Source organism: Emydura macquarii, unplaced genomic scaffold, assembly GCF_026122565.2.
Source record: "Emydura macquarii macquarii isolate MOO-44397 ecotype Brisbane River unplaced genomic scaffold, CSIRO-AGI_Emac_v2 contig_3116, whole genome shotgun sequence".
NCBI classification, from domain to species: domain Eukaryota; kingdom Metazoa; phylum Chordata; order Testudines; family Chelidae; genus Emydura; species Emydura macquarii.
In genome coordinates, this window is record NW_027133253.1 from 34,786 (window position 1) to 56,929 (window position 22,144).

The window sequence follows — 22,144 nt, forward strand, 5'->3', positions numbered from 1 at the left end:
TGCTTGAGTGTTCCTTCTGTAGGAACAAAGATTAAAGTTGTTGTCAGGTGTTGTATCAGAAACTACAGCACTATGGCAACTGAAGCATCTAGACAGACAGGCAATGAAAGCGAGAGAGAGCGATCTTGTCATACTCTACACATTTCACACAATGTAGGAAGAAACAGAGCTGCATTCAAATATGTTAGCACACAAATCTGTCTCAGATACTGAATCTATGTTCTCCCAACATTTGACTGGAAAAGGGGAAAAATAACACTCTTGATGTTCTCAAATAGAAGTGCGTGAAATCATTTGGACTGTTTACATAAACTATCTGAGGTAGGATTTCAGAATTTGACCTCAAAAGCAATCAAACACCAGAAGTCTTATTAATAACCAAGATTCCACTTTCAAAACTAATTTCACAAAATAGATCTGTTGCAATATAAGATACCTTCAGTGTACACAATATACACAACTTATATACTAAAAACATAACATGAAATATTGGTGGTAAGATATAGGTATATTTAGGTGGAATGAAGATGCACAATAAAATAACTTAACTAGTGTAAATAAAAATAAAAAATAAATAAAATTAAATTTTAAAAATAGTGTAAATAACTTAATAGCAGTCAGCGTGGCTCATTCTCCACTCACTGTAGCTGTACTGATACACAGCTTTTGCAAATGAAAGGAAATTGTTCCCTTCAAAATTTCATTTTGATGATACGGTACATGGCAATATATACATGTTGCTTTAATATTAGGAATATCATCCAAATATGTTGACAAGTACTCCGTACTGCGTTACAGTTATGTCTCCCTTTACTGTCTTCAGATCTCTTTAGTCTTATTACTCTTTCACGGCTTCTCCCGATTTTCCTTTCACTTCTGTTGCAAGAATACAGGAGTATCTCCATTTACGTTAGTTGAGTTACTGAATCGTAAAAATGATGAAAATGAGAAGAGCAACATGATCAATAAATCTATCTAATCATGAGGTTTCATTAGACCAATTTTTCATATTTCATATTAAAATTATTTAAAAAATTCCCACCCTTTCCATCACGTTTCAAATTACATTGCAAACTTCTGAGGGCACAGACAATAGGTTGTGAATCTTCCACCCCTCATAACAATGTTACAAGATTAAATCTCCATTTACTTTAGATTCAACTACAATAAAATTCAAAGGAACTCCACTACTGTATAAGAATTTTAATCACATTTGTATTGGTCAAACTGAGATCAAAATATGGTCCAAGATTCGTAACTATATTTGTGGAAATGTATATTGCTGCAAATCACAGTTAGCCAAATTATAAAAAAAAGAAAAAAAAATCAGAACACATACATTAGATTTAGCTTAATATTCAGAAGTGTATAAAGGAATTAATGACTCAACTCTCATTGAATTTCACACTTAGAAACTTTCATATTCCAGTAAAAAAAAGGCAGAAACATTTATTTAGACCCATGAATTGCCAGAAAGCAAGAAAACAAACAAGCCAGCAAGCATGCCAGCCAGCAGAATATTCTAACCTCTCAGTCGATCCTCAAATACCGTCAACCAGACTGTAATTTAAATACAGACTCCGAGTGAGTTATAACTTCTTGAAAATGATTGTTCTACATGTAGAACAACATTCTGTGGGGAGATCTTGAATGCCATGTGAATGTGGACAAGAGTTAACTCTCAAACAAGGCTCCAAAAGAGAAGGTAAAGGAAAGTCATCTAAATCAGTACAAACATATTTTATACATGAAGTTCAGAAAATTCCACTTGACGTTAGGTCCAAATGTATATTGCATTGAATTTTCCAGGAGAAAACTTCATTTTCACCAATATATTTCTTTTTGAACATAATGCTGCCAATAGAGATAGATTCCACGTTAATCAATGAGTCTGCATGTGTAAGTTGTCAGGGTAAAATCCTGCCTCCTTTGATGGGCATTAATAGGAAGGTTGACCTTGAATTCAATGGGGCCTGAATTTCACCCTCAGACTTCTTTGGCTATCAGTGATCCTTAGTTCTCCTTGAATCATCTGAGCTGACTCTCCCTTCTAGAATGTCCTCAATGTCTTCACTAAGACAATTTTTAGGCCAACTTCTGATAACATTGAGAGGTATCTTACATCTCCACTGGTCCTGTGAAGTCAATGGGACAGATCCAGCTGGAGTAAACTAGTACATTGCCAGAAAAAGAAACAGACAATCAAAAATAGTTCCGGTAATTTTTTATAAAAAATCAAGTATTAAGTAAGGATTTCATGGCAACATTTTCCCATTATTCCCTTTCCTTTTATCATAGAATCATAGAAGATTAGGGTCGGAAGGGACCTCAGGAGGTCATCTAATCCGACCCCCTGCGCAAAGCAGGACCAATCCCAACTAAATCATCCCAGGTAGGGCTTTATCAAGATGGGCTTTAAAAACTTCTAAAGGTGGAGATTCCACCACCTCCCCAGGTAACTCATTACAGTGCTTTAACACCCTCATAATGAAAAAGATTTTCCTAATATACAACTAGACCTCCCCCACTGCAACTTGAGACCATTGTTCCTTGTTCTGTCAACTGCCACCACTGAGAACAGCCTAGCCCCATCCTCCCTGGAACTCCCCTTCAGGTAGTTCAAGGCTGCTATCAAATCCCCCCTCACTCATCTCTTCTGCAGAGTAAACAAGCCTAGTTCCCTCAGCCTTTCCTCATATCATGTGCTCCAGCTCCCTAACCATTTTAGTTGCCCTCCACTGTACTGTCTCCAATTTGTCCACATCCTTCCTGTAGTGGGGGCCCAAAACTAGACACAATACTCTAAATGTGGCCTCATCAATGCTGCCTAGAGGGGAATAATCACTTCCCTCGATCTGCTGGCAATGCTCCTACTAATACAGCCCAATATGCCATTAGATTTCTTGGTAACAAGGGCACACTGCTGACTCATATCCAGCTTCTTGTGCACTGTAACCTCAGGTCCTTTTCTGATGAACTGCTGTTTAGCCAGTCAGTCCCCAGTCTGTGACAGTGCATGAGATTCTTTAGTCCTAAGTGCAGGACTCTGCACTTGTCCTTGTTGAACCTCATCAGATTTCTTTTGGCTCAATCTTCTAATTTGTTTAGGTCACTCTGTATCCTCTCCCTGCCCTCCAGCATATCTATCCTCTCCCCCCCCCCCCCCCCCGTTTAGTGTCATATGCAAACCTGCAGAGAGTGGAATCCACCCCATACTCCAGATCATTAATGAAGATGTTGAACAAATTGATATTGAGGGGTTTTTTATATGGAAATTCTCTGTTGATAGGGAGGTAGAGGGGTATTTTGCAGGAGACCGTGTTTTGGGGCTGGTTAAGGTAAGGGGGAATATCCTGGATTGGTAACACTAAAATGTAGATATGGTGAAGACATAAGCTATTGGTCTTCACATGGTCTGTAGGATGTGTCATCCAATTAGATTCAAGAATAATATATGTTAGTAGCCAGTAAAAATGTCTATAAAATGTGTAATGTATGACATGAATTGGAACTGTGGTATAACCCTGTACCTAAGTCCCCTGCGTCTCGGCCTGGCTGGCATAGACACAAAGTTCTTACACGCATAATATTGTAACCCAAGTGAGGAGATGGAGTGGACAAAGAAGGCCGAACAGTGTCATGGTGGATCCAGGATCTTTACAGTTGGTGGGATTGATGGCCACAATAGTATTGTTCTCTCCTTCCAGTCCACCCATCAACTTCTGATCCCATGTAGCAATCCCCCAATTGGGTGATATTCCAGAAGGTGCGGGCAGCCTCGTCACGTCAACATTCACCCATCATTTTGTTCATTTCCGCTGTGAACATCTCCACTAATTTCTAGAATTCCGGGCCCCCTTTCCATGACAACCCATGGATTTCGCAGGCGCTTTGAATTCCTCTGCTCAATTTCTTTCACTGCAGCTTGCCGCACTCTGTGTGTGTCTGTCATTAGCTGACTTTCACAAACCATGTTTTCAATAAGAAGAGTTCAAGTTTTGTCCCTTGCGAATCTTACAGTGCAAGCCTCTGTCCAACAGGGCCTGGTTCATCGATGTCTAGTTCTGCTTCTTAGATCAGTTTGTCAAAGGTTTGGTGGATTCTCCCTCGCTGGCAATTTTAAAATCTAAATTGGATGTTTTCTGCTAAAAGATCTTCTTTAGTCCAAACAAATTTCATTCCAGGAAGCCCCATGGCCTTTGTTATTCAGCAGGTCAGGCTAGATTAATACAATGGTTCTTTTTAGCCTCCTGTTGTGTGAATATTTGAATGTACAAATCTGCTAAATGGGTCAATTTAGCCTAATTCTCGCTTACAATAAAACAACTCTACATCACTGTGGTGGTGGAAAGGGGCTTTGAAATCATAGAACTATAGAAGATTAGGGTTGGAAGAGACCTCAGGAGGTCATCTAGTCCAACCCATTGCTCATGGGAGTAAGTTATATTTAGACTCACTTTAAGCTGTGCTTATATTACTGGAGTGGTGAAAAATGGCCTTATGGTAGATTGGCAAAGAGATTCAAGCTCCTAACTGACACTTTTTGTGTCTAAATCCCATAATCAGATAGGACTGGCATTCCAAAAGACAAACAAACACACAAACAAACAGAAAGTATTCAGCTGCTGCTGAAATACTTGAAAATAGTTGGGATCAGTCCTGTTTTGAGCGGTGGGTTGGACGAGATGACCTCTTGAGGTCTCTTCCAGGCCTTGTCTTCTATGATTCTATGAAAATCTGTAGGCTCCTAAACTCACTTGGTACCAACATGTTTGCAGAAATGGTTCCGACGGGAATCTACGGGAATGCTCACCGCTGTCCACTCTGAGCAGCTGGACGCTATAGCTCTAGACCTATTTACAAAGAAGGGGAAGTCATTCTTCTGCCTCACTTGCCTGGAGGGTTGAGGAAGCCTTGTTTAAGCGTGCCGAGTGTCAAATCCCTGACTGCATAGGCCACAGGTAACACAGACACTCTGCTCTTAGCCTACGCCGGCTCCACTGTCCCTCTGAAGGTTAGCGATGGGCTTGCCACGGGCCTGGGGCCTCACGGCATCCTCTTGGAGTGACCAGCTGCTAGTTCACAGGACAGGCTGGAGTGTGCCTATCCTGACCTGCGGAGGAACAGCAGAGCCCGGGTAGGCTGAGAGAGGAGTGGTTTGCGTTGCCCGTGGCCAGTGGAGTCGGGGAACTGAACCCCGGCTGGCACAGACATGCTCAGGGCAGGTGGGTGCCCTGGGAGGCATCACAGTCTCCTGAGGACCACAAAGTTACGGTGCCGAGCACAAAGAGACCTTGATCTTGATTGGGATGCCATAGTAATGCCTATTAACAATGATGGAAGATGCAAACCTGCCAGTTCATTTTCATTCCAGGGTACCATGAAGCTCTAAACTTTTCCCTTCTAAAACGTAAACAGGGAGTCCTGGATTCTGTTCCTGGCTCTGCCACTGGCCTGCTGTGTGAACCTGGGCAAGTCACTTCCGCGCTCTGTGCCTCGGTTATCCCTCTTAACAATTTAGAGTATAAGCACTTTGGTGCAGGGGCTGTGTCTTATTCTGTTTCTTTACCATGGATAGTTAAAAGAGCCCGGATCTTGGGCAAAGACTTTAGGTGCTATAATAATATTAATAATAATAATAATAATATATTGAGATGATAAATGTATTTTATTCATATTCCTCATTCTCATTTCACAGTGTAGTTGCCCTGTCTGAATTTGTTTTGCTAACTCATCTGTGTGAGTTCAAGCACAGCTATTAGACTTGAAGCAGAAGTTAATTCAGAGAACTTCTCCGGACTGTGTTATCTTGGGCAGGCTGGATGATCACAATGGTAATTTCCGGGTTTCATTACTTCTCCTTGCTGCTCTCTAGTGATCACATAAAGCAAACAGAATTTATCTGATATCATCCACTTGCTCTGGTCTTTTCTCTTTGCTGTTCTATTGCCATACTGCATTTCTCAATCATAATTCTGAGATGCCAGACTCATGGGGGCTTTCTGAATTTTCATCAGATCTCAGCATTCCAGGCCCCTGCAGAGATTTGCCTCTTTATTGTTAATCCAGCCATAAGCACGACTCACAGGCCCCAATCCTAGCAAAACTGGGGCCCATTATTTGGGATTCCAGTGTCTAGCAAGGTAGCTAGAGGCTTCCAAGCACAGCAATGTCCGAACCCTGCTCAGCCAGTGATAAATGTAACCTCCCATTGTCCACATGAGGTAGGAAAGAGTTTTATCCTCTTTCTAAAGAGAGGGGAGCTGAGGAACAGATGACTGATTCCTCAGCTGCTGAGAATCCACCGTCCTAAGATCAGCCCTGCGGTGTCTTAATGCCTCGAGGTCATTAACATTAACAATTTACTGTCCCATTTCCCCTAATTGACACCTGGAGAGACGGAGGCACAGGGCAAAACAGATGACTTGTGCAGTCACACAGGTAGCCAGGGAGGATCTGGACCCTGGACTTCAATGGATCCATGGCTCATTTACATCAGATGGGGATCTGGACAATGGACTCCAATGGAGCTCGATTCAATTTACACCAGCTGCGGTCCTGTCTCATTGACTCTAGTGGAGCTGAGGCTGATTTACACCACTTGGGGATCTGGATCATTTACTCTAATGGCGCTACGTTGGGTTGATATCCACTGGGGTTTGGCCCATTGGCTCCAGAGTAGCTATGGCTGATTTACACCAGCTGGGAATGTGGCCTACACACTGCAATGGAGGAAAGGTTGTTTTGTACCAGCCGGGGATCTGGCCCACAAGAACGAAGGTCGAGACGAGGGGATTTGGAGACACAGTTCCCATTAATTTTAGGTTGAAATCACCCACCAAAGTGACCGGCTCGTTGTCTGAGCTGAGGTTTTTGTATGCCTGCCCAGTGCCTGAAACATGGGATCAGCTTCACCGCCGCGCTGGAATCTCTGGGGAAGGGTTTCTGGCCTGAGCTACGCACTCTATCCATATAAGGCCAAATTTTAAAGGTATTTAGGGGCCATGTGGGAATTTCCGGAGCAGCCGGGCATCTCAAACCCATTAATGTCAACGGCTGCTGGTGCCCAGGTAATTTTGAGAATCCCACTAGGTGCCTAAGCTCCTTTACACATCTGGCCCTAAATCTACCCATGGAGTAGCTGTAAACTTACAACCTCACAGAAACTGGCACGAAGAAGAACTGGTACTGCAAACATGCATATTTCCAAAACATTACTAATATCTAAACTATATATACCAGAGACAGAAGGTCCTAGAACCAGAGAGACAACAAGGACCATCAGGCCCCCTGAAATGACACTTGGATGGATAGAAATGTCTGCTAAGATGACAAATAGAGTTATTTTCCCCGAACCAACAGTACAAAGTGAGGGGTGGTATCAGACTATGTCAAGAGGATGGCAACTATCTACGTTGAAGGGGCAGAACGGAATCGTCTGTAACAGTGTATAAAAGAGCGTATCAGAGGGAATGATGGCATCTGGCCTAGGGGATAATGGAGAGTCCCACCGTTAAGTTGTGCCGAATCCTTTGTAACGGAGCACTCGTATTTGAAGTGTGCCAGTTGGTATTCTATAGGTCGCTTTTCATTGTGCTTTAACTGCAATAAACCTGGCTCCGATGCCTTCGTTGCTCAGCAAATCCGTGCTTGTGTTGACTCATTTGATCGTGAGTGCTGTCTCGGCTATCTGCAGAGCTAAGACAGCACCTACATGAGGGACACATGCATGCAGCCTGCACTGACAACTAACAACTGACAATGGATCCAGTAACCACTAATAACTAATGGCTGGGAAATTCAGTTATGGAACCTGAGTTTCACAAAGATAACTGGGGGTGTTTATAACTCAGACCCTAAAATCGTTCAGGCTCATTGCTGCTATTCATTTGACTGGTAGCATCAAGTGATGCACAGACAGGCCTGTATGATAACCCCAGTATCCAGTTATTGCCACAGATATTAACTGAGTGTTCATTTCGCACCACACATATACCTGCGAGGATGCATACAGACCAATGGTGCATATAGACACATGCAAGCACACACAGAGTTAGACACCTAACCACCTTACATGCTTATGTAAATGCAATAGGTACCTATCTGCATTTTTAGGTTCCTAAATACCTTTGCAAAAATGGCCTTAATTCCCTTAGATTCCCTTGAAAATCCCAGGCTACCAGCTTCCTCCAACAATCACTGAAGTGAACAGGAGAGTAGGCCCCAATCAAGGTGTTAAACAATACTTATCTGTCGGGTGTAGTGTACACCACATCAATGGGTATTATCTGCAAGGCATTAATATAATGTGTATTATTTTTCTCAGCTATTGGACAGATATTTGCTGAAATTTTTCCTTCCGTATTTGATATAAATCTTAAGGGGACTGAACATTCTGCAGTAGTAACATAAGGTCACAAAGTCCTAAGTTCTTCCTCTGAACTATCAAACCTGCCTGTCTCAGAGCAAGTACAAAATTTCCGAAAGCCAGTCCCCTGACCTTTACCTTGAGAAGAAGAGTGGTTTAAAAAATGACTTCTAGACATGGCTCCGTTCCGTGTTATTTGCTGGCCATTGGGATAGAATATCCAGAGGAGTCTATGCCGCTGGTTGACTGAGAGAATTAGCAATTCAACTTTAGTCCAACTTGAGTTGGAACTAAGAAAGTAACTCAGAAGAACCTACCTGCCTTTTTATCTTGGCTCTCAGAATCAAAGAGAGATTGGTGCCCAGAATGATTTTTCTGCAAGTGTTCCCCCCCCTGCCAATATCTAAAACACTATTTCAGCAGTAGCCAGTGGTTTGCATTGAGAATCTGCCAGAAAGAGGGACACATTTTAGCTGGTGTAAATTAGTGTTCTTCCATTTGTGTTAATGGGACCAGATCCCCAGTTGGTTCAAGTAAGTGTAGGTCCATTGGCATCAATGGGACCAGATCCCCAGTTGGTTCAAGTAGGTGTAGATCCAATGGAGTCAGTGGGACCAAATCCCCAATTGTTGTAAGTTGGCATTGCTCCATTGGAGTCAGTGGGACAGATCACCAGCTGGTTTGAATTACCAAAACACCCCTGAATCCAATAGAGTTGTGTCAGTTGACACCAACTAAGAATCGGCACCTCATTTTAAGATTTACAGTCAAGCAGTTCGTTAACACTGATATAATACCCTCAGTAAATAGTGAGAAATATATGTGCAAATCAGGAGTAACTCCATGGAGATGAATTATGGTGAGTCTCCTCTCACTAACCAAGGAATAACTGCTAATGACAATGGAGACACACACATCTGCTTAACAATGCAAAGTATCACACTGGGGAGTGCTTCTGGTTGGGATTTCAAAGAAGCTAATGGAGATAGTTTCCCAAACCTCATTTAAAGGCCCTGGAAGTTGGGTGCGTGGGAAAGGGGGGGCTGAGCGGGCTCGCGGGGCCAGGGCCCAATGAAAAGTGCCGGAGGACCAGGGCTGAGGGGTGGGCGGGGAGTACCCTCTCGCAGGACCCGCTCGAGGTAGACATGAGCAGCGGGGGGCAAGGCTGCCCTCACCTCCTGGAGTACGCGCCAGGGGGTTCGAAGGGTGGAGAGCCCCATGTGCCGAGCCAGTGCATGGGGGTCCACCCAGTCCCCCCGGTCGTAGTCCAGGAGGTCTCCGATCTTGGTGACTCCCACCAGGACCAGCCTCCGTCGCACCGAGGGGGTCTCCGCCACCTGCACACCAAGTTGAGGGTTGTGTAGCAGGGGCTCCGCGAGGAGATCCTCCCCCTCGGGGACCAAAGGGGCCCTGGAGGCAGAGACCAGCCTCCAGGTCCGGAGGAGGTCCCGGTAGAAGATCGGCAGCTCGGAGAGGTCTCGCGGAAGACCCCTCGGGTGGAGAAAAAAGAGCTGCCAGTCATATCGGAGCCCTCGGAGGCGGCGGAGGAAGGCGTGCTCCAAGTGACTCCACGCCGGACTACCTGCACCATAAAGGAGTCTCTGCAGGGCCTGGAGGCGGAAGGTGTGGACCTGGCTGCGGATGCAGCACAGGCCCTGCCCCCCTTCCTCCAGGGGGTGACTCAGGATCCCTGCAGAGACCCAGTGCAGTCCTGGCCAAAAGAACTCCAGAACTAGCTTCTGGAGGTAGGCCAGGAAACTCGGGGGCGGGACCAGGATGTTGAGGCGGTACCAGAGCATGGACAGGACCAGCTGGTTGATGACCAGCGCCCTCCCCCGAAGGGAGAGGCACTGGAGCAGTCCCGTCCAGCTCTGGAGCCGCCGCACCACCCTGTCCGTCAAATCTTGCCAGTTCTCTGCCGGGGAGGGATGGGTGGCAGAAAGGTAAACGCCCAGATAGAGCAGGGGACCCGCACTCCACCGGATGGCTTGAAGCGCGGGTGGGAGAGAGCTCACCCGCCACCCGGCCCCTACCATCAGGCCAGAGCTCTTGGCCCAGTTGACCCGGGCGGAGGAGGCTGCCGAGTAGACAGCCAGGCAGGCCTCCAACCGCACCAGGTTGCGCGGGTCCTGGACCACGAGGAGCACGTCGTCGGCGTACGCTGACAAGACCAGCCTCTGTGCTGGCTCACGGAGCACCAAACCTGTCATCCTCCGACGGAGGAGACAGAGGAAGGGCTCAATGTCCAGGGCGTACAGCTGGCCTGACAGTGGACAGCCTTGGCGCACTCCACGGCCGAAGCTGACCTGTTCGGTCAGGGTCCAGTTGAGCTTGACCAGGCACTCCGCGGAGGCGTACAACACCCGGAGAAAACCCACAAAGCGGGGCCCGAAGCCAAACGCCCACAGGGTGCCCAGGAGATACCTGTGGTCCATCCGGTCGAATGCCTTCTCCTGATCCAGGGACAGGAGGGCGAACGACAGACCATCCCTACACCCAAGCTCTAAGAGATCCCGGACCAAATACAGGTTGTCGAAGATGGTGCGGCCCGGGACGGTGTAGGTCTGGTCGGGATGGACCACGTCCTGCAGCACGGACCCCAGCCTCAGGGAGATGGCCTTGGCCACGATTTTGTAGTCCGTGCAGAGGAGCAAGATGGGACGCCAGTTCCGGAGGTCGCGGAGGTCCCCCTTCTTGGGCAGCAGAGCGAGCACGGCCCGCCTGCATGACAGGGGGAGCTCTCCGCTGGCCTCGGACTCGGCCCAGACGATGGTGAGGTCCGGGCCGAGGACGTCCCAAAACACGCGGTAGAACTCCACGGTCAGCCCGTCCATGCCCGGGGATTTATTGGTGGGCATGAGGCGGAAGGCTTCCGAGAACTCGGCCAGAGTGAGAGGGAGCTCCAGCCGGTCCCGGTCGCCCGTGCTGACCGTGGGAAGTTCGTTCCAGAGCATCCTGCGGGCGGCGGCTTCTGTCGGATCCGGGGAGAAGAGGTCGGCGTAGTAGGCCCGGGCCCTTCCACGCATCTCCACCGGATCCGTCAGGGGGGAGCCGTCCCCTGCCAGAAGGCAGGAGACGTGCTTCCGGGCCCCCTGTCGTTTCTCCAGGGCGTAGAAGAAGCGGGAGCCGCGGTCCATCTCCCGAAGGAGACGGATGCGGGATCGAACAAAGGCACCCCGAGCCCGAAGGTCTTCGAGGGCCTGGAGCTCCTCCCGCTTCTCCCGGCACGCTCCGCAGAGGGATGGATCCTCGGGCTGGCGGCCAGACGCCTCTCGAGCGCTAAGACCTTCCGCTCCAACTGCTCTATACCCGCATCCCTCCGCCAGCTGGCCCCCCGAGTGTAGTCGCGGCAGAAGAGCCGGGCGCGCACCTTCCCCATGTCCCACCAGCGCCGCGCCAAGGGAAAGGTGCACCTCTGCCCCCGCCAGGCCAGCCAGAACTCCCGGAAGGACGCCACAAAGCCCACATCCTTCATCAGGCTGTTGTTGAAATGCCAGTAGGCCGGCCCCGGCCTCTCTGCCATCAGAGAGGCCGTCACGGTCACTAAGTGGTGATCCGAGAACGGGGCCGGCCGTACGCTGGAGGAGTGGGCCCGCGAGAGATGGTGATGAGAGAAATAGATGGCGTCCAACCGGGAGTGGCTCGACCGCTCTTCCCCCACCCGGACAAAGGTGAAAGTGACAGTGTCGTCCGGGTGGTGGTCCCGACAGACGTCCACCAGGGAGTGATGGTCTAGAATCTCCCGGAGGACGTCGGAGGGGGCCTGGCACTGCTCGGTCCCCATGCGGTCCCGCTCCTCGAGGGTGGTGTTAAAGTCCCCACCCAGGACCAGGCACTCGCGAGGATCCAATGCACCGAGGAAGGCGGCCGCCTGCGAAAAGAACCGCACCCGCTCCGGGCCCGCAGTCGGGGCATAGACGTTGACAAGGCTCAACGTCAGCCCCTCCATGCGGACCCGCAGGTGCAGCAGGCGGCCCGGCACAACCTCGGTGGTCCCCAGCACCTCGGGCTGCAGGGCGGGGGAGAACAGGGTGGCCACTCCGCCCACGCGGGCGGAGAGGTGACTCAGGTGCACCCCGTCTCCCCACTCCAGCCGCCAGCTGGCCTCAGCGGCTGGGTCCGTGTGGGTCTCCTGCAGGAACACAACGGAGTACCCCCCCTCCCGAAGGAAGGAGAGCACCTGCGTCCTGCGGAGACCCATCCTGTAGCCCCTGGTGTTTAAGGTGACAAAAGTGACTGGCATGAGGAGGAGGGCTGGGGGGGATCCTCGCGTCCAGGAGCGCCAGCGGGTCTCGCCGGGCTCCACAGCAACCCGTGACTGGTCCCGAAGACCATCAGAGCGTCACGGAAGCTGCGGGCCTGCTGATAGGCCACGGCGTCCTGCCGCCCGGTCCCTTTCCCCTCCTTCAGCGTGGCCCTCACGGCCCGGAGGACGCGGTGAAAGTCCCCCCAGCACTGCAGTGCGAGCTGCACCCGGTTCTGGGCACCGCGGGAGTCCCGGAGGAAGGTGCGCAGCTCCTCACGCAGAGCCTCGGGGGGTTCGTCCTCTGGCTTGGCCCCTACAGGGGCCCCGCTGCCAGATGGAACAGATGGCGGGGGCAGCGGCAGAGGGAAGACAGCAGCCCCTAAAGGGCCGGGAGTAGTGAAAACAAAGGCTGCCTCCTGGGAGCTCTCCAGGGGGAAGGAGACAACTCCAGGGGCGGCAGGGGCGCAGGTAGCAGGGGGAGGGATGGAGGATTCGGGGGCGGAAGGTAGAGAAGGGGAGGGACCAAGGAGGAGGGGAGGGGCTGAGACAGGGGCAGGGTCAGTGGAAGGGACGGGGGAGGAACAGGGTCAGGAGGTGGCACAGAGTCCACGGCAGCCAAGCCAGTGGGGCGTGGTGCCTCTGGAGTGGGGCCGGGAGATGGAGGGTCAGGCGAGGCAGGGGGGACGGCTTCGGGGCCAGACGCAGGAGCCACATCATGGGTGGCTCCACACTCCCGGGGAGGGGTGACTGGGTCAACAGGGGGGGCCGTCCCGCACTGGAGAGTGGAAAGTCCAGCTGCCCAGGGCCCAGGTGTACGGCCCCGTCCATCGCCCCAAGGGCTGCAGCGGAGACGGCACCGTTGACCATGGAGGGAGAAGGGTCCGGAAGGGTCTCGGGGACAGGAGCAGGGCCAGCGGCTAGAGAAGGGAGGGAGGGGAAAAGGGAGGGCATCTGGGGGCCGGTCTCGGCCGAACTCTCTAGACAGGAGGGTTCGTCCACCCCCGGACACACCGGGGTTAGGCCCAAGGCGTCTATCTCCTCCATAAGGGAGGAGAAATCTGCCCCCGCCACCACAAGCAGCCTCAACACCGACAGGGGGTGCGAGGGGCGTGGGGGCAGAGGGGCCTCCGGCCGGGGACTCCGCTAGAAGGGACTCCAGGAGGGAGATGGTACCACCCTCAGCTGCCACTGCAGTCTCCTCGGCCAGTGCAGGGGGTGCGGCGGAAGGCCCGGGTCCAGCAGCCTCCTTACGGGACTTGTAGGGACGTTCACCCCCCTCAGTGACGAGGGGGAGGGGGCACTGGGTCCCGGCCTTGCGCTTGCCGCGCTTACCCTGCACGAGCACCCAGCCCTCTGAGGTGGAGGGCTGGGCGGCAGGGGCAGGGCCAGGGGGCAAGAGCGCAGGGGATGGGGCGAGAGAAAGCGGAGATGGGGTGGCAGGGGAAGGAAAAACCCTTCCCTGGAGCGATCCCACTCCAGTGCCCGCCAAGGGCGGCCCTGGCTCCCTCTCCCCCGCAGGCCCCGCCAGACTGCTCCGGGCATCAGCGGGGCCCGCCCGCTCGTCTCGGCGCACCGGGGGAGGCACCCCCGGGGCCCGAGCGGAGGTGGCCGTTGATGGGGGAGGGGCAGCCACAGGGACCGCTCGGCTGAGGGGGGCGCCGCCGCTGGTCTGGCTGTCACCCCCTGGGTCCCAGGGGGCCCGGGCTCCCCACTTTGCCGGGCCAGGGGGCAGTCCCTCCGGACGTGCCCCGTTGCCCGGCAGAGGAAGCACCGGGCCTCTCCCGTCCTGTAATGGACCCTGTACTGGGCCCCTTGATGGGGCACCAGGAACGACCCCTCTAGCGCCTCCCCACCACGCGCCGCCGGCGGCAGTTGGATTTGCACCTGCCGGCGGAAGGAGAGGACGTGGCAGAGGGCGGGGTCCTTACAGCCGAGGGGAAGTGGCCTGATGGTGGAGATGGGCCTCCCCAGGGCTGAGAGGAAAGGCAGAAGGGCGGCATTGGGGAGGAAGGGCGGGACAGAGATGAAGACCACCCGTACGCCCAGGTCTTCCAGGGGCTCCACCGGGACGTGGACGCCCCCTACCGCCAGGCCCATCACCACCGCCTCCTGGGCGGCGGCCTCCAATGCCAGGAAGAAGGCCACCTTCCCGTACATCTTGGAGGCCGCCACCACGGCCGTGGGCCCCACCACCCGCGCCAATGCCCGCACGTAGGTTTCTACGTGGGGCGAGGCAGGCACCAGGAGGCAGCGGACCCCATGCCTCCTGGTAAGGGTGGGGAAGGGGCCCCGGCCTCCAGGGATGGTGCTGGAGGCGGCGGGCGGGCCAGATGACACGGCGGCGGCGGGCGGAGGACCCGCAGCGACCTGGGCGTACGCTCTGGGAGCGGCACCACCCCCAGAGCTGGTGAGGGAACAGCGGGGGAAGGGACAGCGGGGGACGGGGGACTGGGTGCAGGCCCCACCACGGGCGGGGGCGCCGCTCGGGCAGGGCCTTTGCCCTTCTTCCTCCCCTGGCCCTTCTTCCTGGCCGAGGGCGCTCCCCCCTGAGCAGGGGGGGCGGGAGCTGGAGCAGCTGCAGAGTCCCTAGTGTCCCCTCCTGGGGCGTCCACCGCCGGGGCCCCGGGCCCGACGGCCAGTGGCCTGGTGGAGGTGGTGGGGGTAGATGTCTTGGGCGGGAGGGGGGGCTCGGGGCAATGGGCAGGAGCATCCAGGGAGGGGGTCCTGGCCCCAGACACACACGCCATCGTGGGAGAGGATAGAGGCGGGTCCATTGGGGGGAGGGTGGAAGAGGAAGGAGGGGGTGGAGGGGGGAGTGGTTGGGGAAAGGGAGGGGGAGGTGGGACGGGGGAGAGAGGGGGAAGGGACAGCAACTGCTCCTCCCCGCTAAGCTGAAAGCAGGGGAGGAGTGTGCCAAGACAGGGGTAGAAGGGAAGACCAGTCCAGGCAGGAGCACAAAGAACACACTCACCAGCCCTGGGTGGAACACCGGCTCCTCCGGCTGCACTGAGGGCAAGGACTATTGCAACTTAGGGGAGGGGGTGCAATGTGTGGAGGGGGGGGCAACAAAAAAACAGGGGGGGCAATTAGAGGGGGGCCATGAGCACTAAGGGGCAGGGGTACTGGGCCAGGGCAGAGGGGGAAGAGGGCAGCGGAAGGGGGAGGGGTGGAGCTAAGGCAGGGCTGGGAAGGCTCAGGGGCAAACCCCCTGAGCCTGGGCGGGGCAGGGAGCAAACCAAGGCAGGGCTGGGGCAACTCAAGCAGAAAAACAAACCAAGGCAGGGCAGGGAGAGGTCAAACAAACAAACAAACTAACAAGCCAAGGCCAGGGTGGGGGCAGGACAGGATAAACAAACAAAGTGGGAGGAAGCAAACAAACAAACAAAGAAATTGGGGAGGAGACTACAGGGTGGGGAAAAACTGCAGGGGGGGGCAGTGACAGGGAATGGGGAAGAGGAGGGGCAAGGGTGCCCCAAAGGCCGGGGCCAGTGGGGGAGGGAGCAGCAGGGGAAGGGGGCTCACGGCAGCAGGGGAAGCAGCAGGCCCCCACAGCCAGCTGGGGGGGAAGCAGGCAGCACCCCCAGGAAGGGGCAGCAGCAGGAGGGGCTCCCCAAGGCAGCAGTCTCCCCAGCAGCAGAAAGAGAGGGCTGGAAGGCCAATAGATCAGCCCCAGGCTCAGCAAGTCCCTGTTCCCTGGGTAACACTGCCAGGGTTACTCCAGGTTAACTGGGGCACCTGAAGCCAATTAGGGAGCTGGCCACAGCAGGTAAAAGCCTCTGTTTCAGGCAGGTAGGGGGAGTTGGGAGAAAGTTGAGTGGAGCAGAGCTGCTACAATGTGTGGAGCTAGTGGAAGAGCGAAGTGAAGCAAAGCAGAGCAGAGCAGAGCTGCTATCAGGCTTGGACCTAGTGGGGGTGTGGAGACAGCACCCAGCCATTGGAGTTAAGGAGAAGTTCATCCAGGCCAGGCCAGGCCAGGGGGGTGCCGGCCCCAAAAGCCTGAAGGAGGACCACAAGCAGGGGGCTGTGGACAAGCGACCCAGTGAAGCTAGTAGCCCATGGACTAAGCTGTTCAAGGCTACTCCTTGCAGGTTACCTGGGTCGGGGCCTGGGATAGAGGGTGAGACCGGGTCCCCCCCCCACTGCCATCCAGCCACACCATCGGCATAGCCGTAGGGAGCGCAGACCCACGGGGCCAAACAGACCCACCTCGCCACAGTATGCAGTGCTGCTTTAGCTGTGTCAGTCCCAGAAAACTAAAGACATCTTTTATTGGACCAAGTTCTGCTGGTGAGAGAGACAATATTTTGAACTTTCACAGAGCTCTTCTTCAGGTCTTAGCTCTGTATAAGTTTGCAAGCTTGTCACCATGAACAACAGAAGCAGATCCAATAAAAGATGTTACCTCACCCACCTTGTCTCTTTAATGTTGATTTTATATCAATCTAGGGTTTTTTTAATTTGTAATGTCATAAGGTACCAAGCCAAAATGTCTTACCCCCCAAGTCCTTTATTAATCGAGTCCTGTATCAGCTGCTCTGTTATCTAGCCTGGGATTGATGTCAACTGACAGGTGCATAATTACCCAAATCATCCCATTTCCCCTTTTTAAATATTGGCCCAACATTAGCTTCTGGAATGTCTCTGAGGTGCCAAGGTTTATTGAAAATCATTAGTAGCAGTCCAGTGATCCCTCTGCCAGCTCTTTTAAAACTCTTGGATGTAAATTCTCCAGACCTGCTGATTTGAATATGTTTGACTATTGTGGCTGCTGTTTAATATCCTCCTGAGATACAAGGGGAAAGGAAATAGTGTTCTTATTATCATCATATGATATGATTACATCATCTGTTTTTTCCCAAATGCAGACTACAAATATTTATTGAACATTTCTGTATTTCACATTATTACTGATAATTCTACCATTTCTATTTAGTACTGGATCAATATCATTGTCAGGATTCTTTGTGTAATATCTCTAATATTAATTACTATGTAATATATATATATATATATATCTTAATATGATTTATATTCTATATACTATAACAAAAAACTACTTATTTTCCTTAAGTTGACTGTCTGAAGATTTATTTTTGAGCCTCTTGGCTTCCCGTATCAGTTTTCTAAAATTCCTATCTTCTCATTATCAGCATATGTCCATTTGATAGCATCGTCATCGGCCAAGTGAAGAGCCAATAGCACACCACTGAAGTAAGTGAGCGGGCACTCATCAAGGGTATGCAGTCTGAAGTTGACCGCATCTACGGCATGGGTTATTAGAGAAACCCTTTTGAAGAGATTGGCTGCACAGTTGCTTTATCCTGTTTGTAACTGATTCAGGGAAGACCACAGGTGCCTTGACTGGTCAAAAAATGGCGGGCATATGATGGGTTTGATGAAGAGAAGGTGATTAATGACTGTCATCATTTACCATTCGTTATACCAAACAGGCCACCATAGAACATGATGGTAGAATCTAAGTGAGCATTAAGGACATTTAGATGACAGGTGAATTGGCGAATGGTTGAAGAGGTCTGAGTGCAGAGGCAAGTCTCTCTTCTCATGGATCTTGGCCAAGAAGACGATGGAGGCCTCTTCATGATGAATATGCGGCAGTGCTCTGTTACTAAATATTGGCATCACGGAAACACATAAAGTCCCCGTAGCAATGTGCATCGTCAATGACGCCTTCAGCCGAGCTTTTCCAAGATGGCTTCTAGCATATTTCATGTAGAGAATGCAAATGCCAGCCACGAGCCAAATATTTTCTTAAACAGCCACTGCCTGCAGCCCAGCCTAACTTGGTTTACCTCTCCGGGACATCGGATAGGTCATTGACATAGCACAACCACTTTAGGAAGACAACAGCCAAAGTCAGCATTCCTAGCTTCTGGTTTATATTCATTACTATCAACTTCCTCTTTCTCCCATTTGTTTTATTGGCCATCTTTTTTACCAGTTTGGCCTTGTTCCTTGAAGATGCATGGCATCGCTCAAGTTCCCACTAGTGGAAAACAAAGTTCATATAGTAAACATAAGGAGAGAAACTAGAGTGTGTAAGTGGGATTTTCAAAGAACATACGAATGAGCACACTGGATCAGACCTCCGGTCCACCTAGCCCAGTATCCTGTCTTCTGTACCAGATGCTTCAGAGGGAATGAACAGCACAGGACAATTATCAGGTGATCCACCCCCTGTCATCCTGTCCCTGCTTCTGGCAGTCAGAGGTTTAGGGACACACCTGACCGCATCCCTGACCATCTTGGCTAATTGCCAGTAATGGAGCTATCCTCCATAAACATATCTGATTCTTTTTTGAATCCTGTTATACTTTTGGCCTTCGCAACATCCCCTGGCAATGAGTTTATAGGTTGACTCTGCTTTGTGTGAAGAAGTGTTTCCTTTCTTTTATTTTATAATTGATGAGTATTAAAATCCTCCAGTGATCCCTATTCCTTGTGCTATGTGAAGGATAAATAACATTTCCTTATTCACTTTCTCCACACCATTCATGATTTTATAGACCTCTATGATATACCCCTTCAGTCATCTCTTTTCCAAGCTGAACAATTCTTGTCTTTTTAATCTCTCCTCACAGAGAAGCTATTCCATACGCCTAATCATCTGAGTTGCCCTTTTAAAAAAAAAAAAACGTTCCCAATTCTAATATATCTTTTTTAAGTTGGTGAGACCAATACTACACTCAGTATTCAAATTGTTGGTTTATATAGTGGTATTGTTCTGCTTTCAGTTTTATTATCTATCCTTTTCCTTATGGTTTCTAACATTCTGTTAGCACTTTTGACCACCACTGGATATTGAGAGACATGTTTTCAGCGAACTATCCACGATGACTCCAGGACCTCTTTCTTGAGCAGTAACAACTGATTTAGACCCCATAATTTTTATATGTAGAGTTGGGATTGTGTTTTCTAATATGCGTTACTTTGTTTGATCAATATTGCATTTCATTAGTCATTTTGTTGCCCTGTCACCTAGTTTTGTGAGATCCCTTTATAGCTCCTCACAGTCTGCTTTGGACTTATCTATCTTGAGTAATTTTGTATCATCTGTGAACTTTGCCACCTCACTGCTTATTCCTTTTTCCAGAACATTTATGACTATGTTGGACAGCACTTGTCCCAATACAGATCCTCAGAGGACACCAATATTTACCTCTCGCTGTTGTGAAACTGACCATTTATTCCAAGACTGTGTTTCTTGTGTTATGAGTTAATGATCATGAGAGAACCTTCCCTCTTATCACATGACTCCCCAGATCTCCTGCATCCCACTCCTTTGTCCTAGCCACAAGATAATGCTTTACAATTAATCCCCATGGGCTCTTTAAATGTAGGTGTGTTGAGCTGACACAGTTCTCAGTTACTAAACACTATAGCCACCTGCTCTCCCTCCTTCTCCATCTGCAGCCATCCAGTGCCCAGGGCCTGCAGGTCAATGCAGCTTTCCCATTGTCCATCAGAAGTTATAGCCGCTTTTAGAGTCCATGTCCACAGCTGTCCAAGTTCTCTTTGCTCAGTCGCCCTCTTCTGGGTTTGTGGCTCTTTGGAAATTGGTTTCCTGGAGAACGGTAAAGAAACAGCAGAGAAAATTCAGGCTGACCCCGGCCATGCGAAGGGGAGTTGCAGTGCAGGGGGTGGTGCAGGCAATTCAGGAGGGACGCTCCTCCCTCAGTCAGCTGCCCCTCTCTGCAGCTCCCCCAGAAAAGTGTTGTTCATCCGGGCTTCTGCATATGAAGCACATCAATGTGCAGTCGTCTGACCCCCTCTCAGTTTCCACAGAGCCCCTTTCACCTCCTTGTTCCTCAGCGTGTAGATGACCGGGTTCAGCATGGGCGCTACCACATCGCCCAAGAGCTGCACAGCGGTCACCACCCCTTTGCTCAGCTGTGGCTGCGTGTAGATCAGGGCGTAAGGCCCAAAGAACAGTGTTACCACCGTCAGATGTGAGGCGCAAGTGGAGGCTGCTTTGCGTCGCCCTTCGGCTGAGTTCATCTTCAGGATGGAGTAGACGATGCAGACGTAGGATGTGAGGATGAGGAAGAAGCAGATCATGGGCACCACCCCAGTGTTGGTAAAGCTCACGGTCTCAATGACGTACGTGTCTGCGCAGGCCAGCTTGGCCACGGGGAAGACGTCACAGAAGTAATAGTCTATCACATTGGGCCCACAGTAGGGCAGGGTGAAGGCCAGGCTGGTGAGAATGGTGGCGTGAAAGGAGCCGGTGACCCAGGTGCTGGCAGCCAGAATGGCGCACACCCTCCAGTTCATGATGATCAGGTAGCGCAGCGGGTGGCAGATGGCCACGTACCTGTCAAAGGCCATGACGGTGCAGAGCAGTTCCCCGGTGTAGCCTAGGAACTGGTAGAAGAAGACCTGAGACATGCACCCGCCCAGCGAGATGACCCTGCTCTGACTGCAGAGGTTGGCCAGCAACTTGGGGGTGCTGATGGAGGCTAATCCAAGGTCCAGCATGGCAAGATTGCAGAGGAAGAAGTACATGGGGGTGTGCAGGCGGGAGTCACCGAGGATGGCTGATAAGATGAGCAGGTTGCCCAGGAGGGTGCAGAGGTAGATAGCTGGCGGCCAGAATGGCGCACACCCTCCAGTTCATGATTATCAGGTAGTGCAGAAGGTGGCAGACGGCCACGTACCTGTCAAAGGCCATGACAGTGCAGAGCAGGCACTCGGTGATGCCTAGGAACTGGTAGAAGAAGACCTGGGACATGCACCCTCCCAGCGAGATGGTTTTACTCTTGGTCCAGAGATTGACCAGGAATTTAGGGGTGGTGATGGAGGCGAATCCAATGTACATCACAGAGAGATTGCAGAGGAAGAAGTACATGGGGGTGTGCAGGCGGGAGTCAGCGAGAATGGCTGATGAGATGAGGAAAATGCCCAGCAGGGTGCAGAGGTAGAAAGCTAAGAAGCCAATGAAAAGGATGGTCTCATGGCCTTTGGTGTTGGGGATCCCTAACAGAATGAATTCCGGCACCACAATGCGATTCTCCATTTCCATGCGAGACGGGGTCATTCCTGGAAGCACAGAGAGAATGCAGCCAGATTAGCAATCTCAATAAATTATGGTTTGTTTATTCCTTAGCACAGCACAACTTAATCTACAAGGGTAAACCTTTCTAAGCATCATAAGTCTGGTGAAAGTGAGTGGAGAATCAGGACTCTAATATTTCATTGATTCTATTTCATGCTACCCAATTTAATTGTCCTTTCTTCTTTTCCATTCAACCATCTTCTATCTATTCCGTTCTTATAGATCATACTGGGAAGAAGTACATGGGGTGTGCAGGCGGGAGTCATCAAGGATGGCTCAGAAGATGAGCAGGTTCCCAGCAGGGTGCAAGGTAGAAAGCTAAGATGGCAACAAAGAGGATGGTCTGGAGGCTGTTAGTGTTGAGGGTTCCTAAGAAGATGAAATGAGTCAACACGGTGCGGTTGACCAACCCGATGTAGGACTCATTGCTGTGGTAGGGGAGAGAAATAATTCCCAT

The 22,144-nt window shown here is 51.2% G+C and overlaps 1 protein-coding gene across 1 annotated transcript; it reads right to left on the reverse strand.

The window, feature by feature from the left end:
- Window positions 1-20,378: 20,378 nt before the first annotated feature.
- Window positions 20,379-21,648, reverse strand: LOC137141821 (putative olfactory receptor 10D4). Its single transcript, XM_067530915.1, has 2 exons — window positions 21,290-21,648; window positions 20,379-20,946 (listed from the first exon to the last, which is right to left on the reverse strand). Exons 1-2 carry the CDS (start codon window positions 21,646-21,648, stop codon window positions 20,379-20,381), a joined length of 927 nt encoding a protein of 308 aa, XP_067387016.1.
- Between the last annotated feature and the right edge of the window lie 496 nt (window positions 21,649-22,144).

Coding starts and splice junctions, on each gene's coding strand:
- LOC137141821 (XM_067530915.1), bottom strand. CDS start 21,648: ATGGAGAATCGCATTGTGGTGCCGGAATTCATTCTGTTAGGGATCCCC. Junction 20,947..21,289: donor ACTGTCATGGCCTTTGACAG/GTACGTGGCCGT, acceptor GGCCTTTGACAG/GTACGTGGCCATCTGCCACC.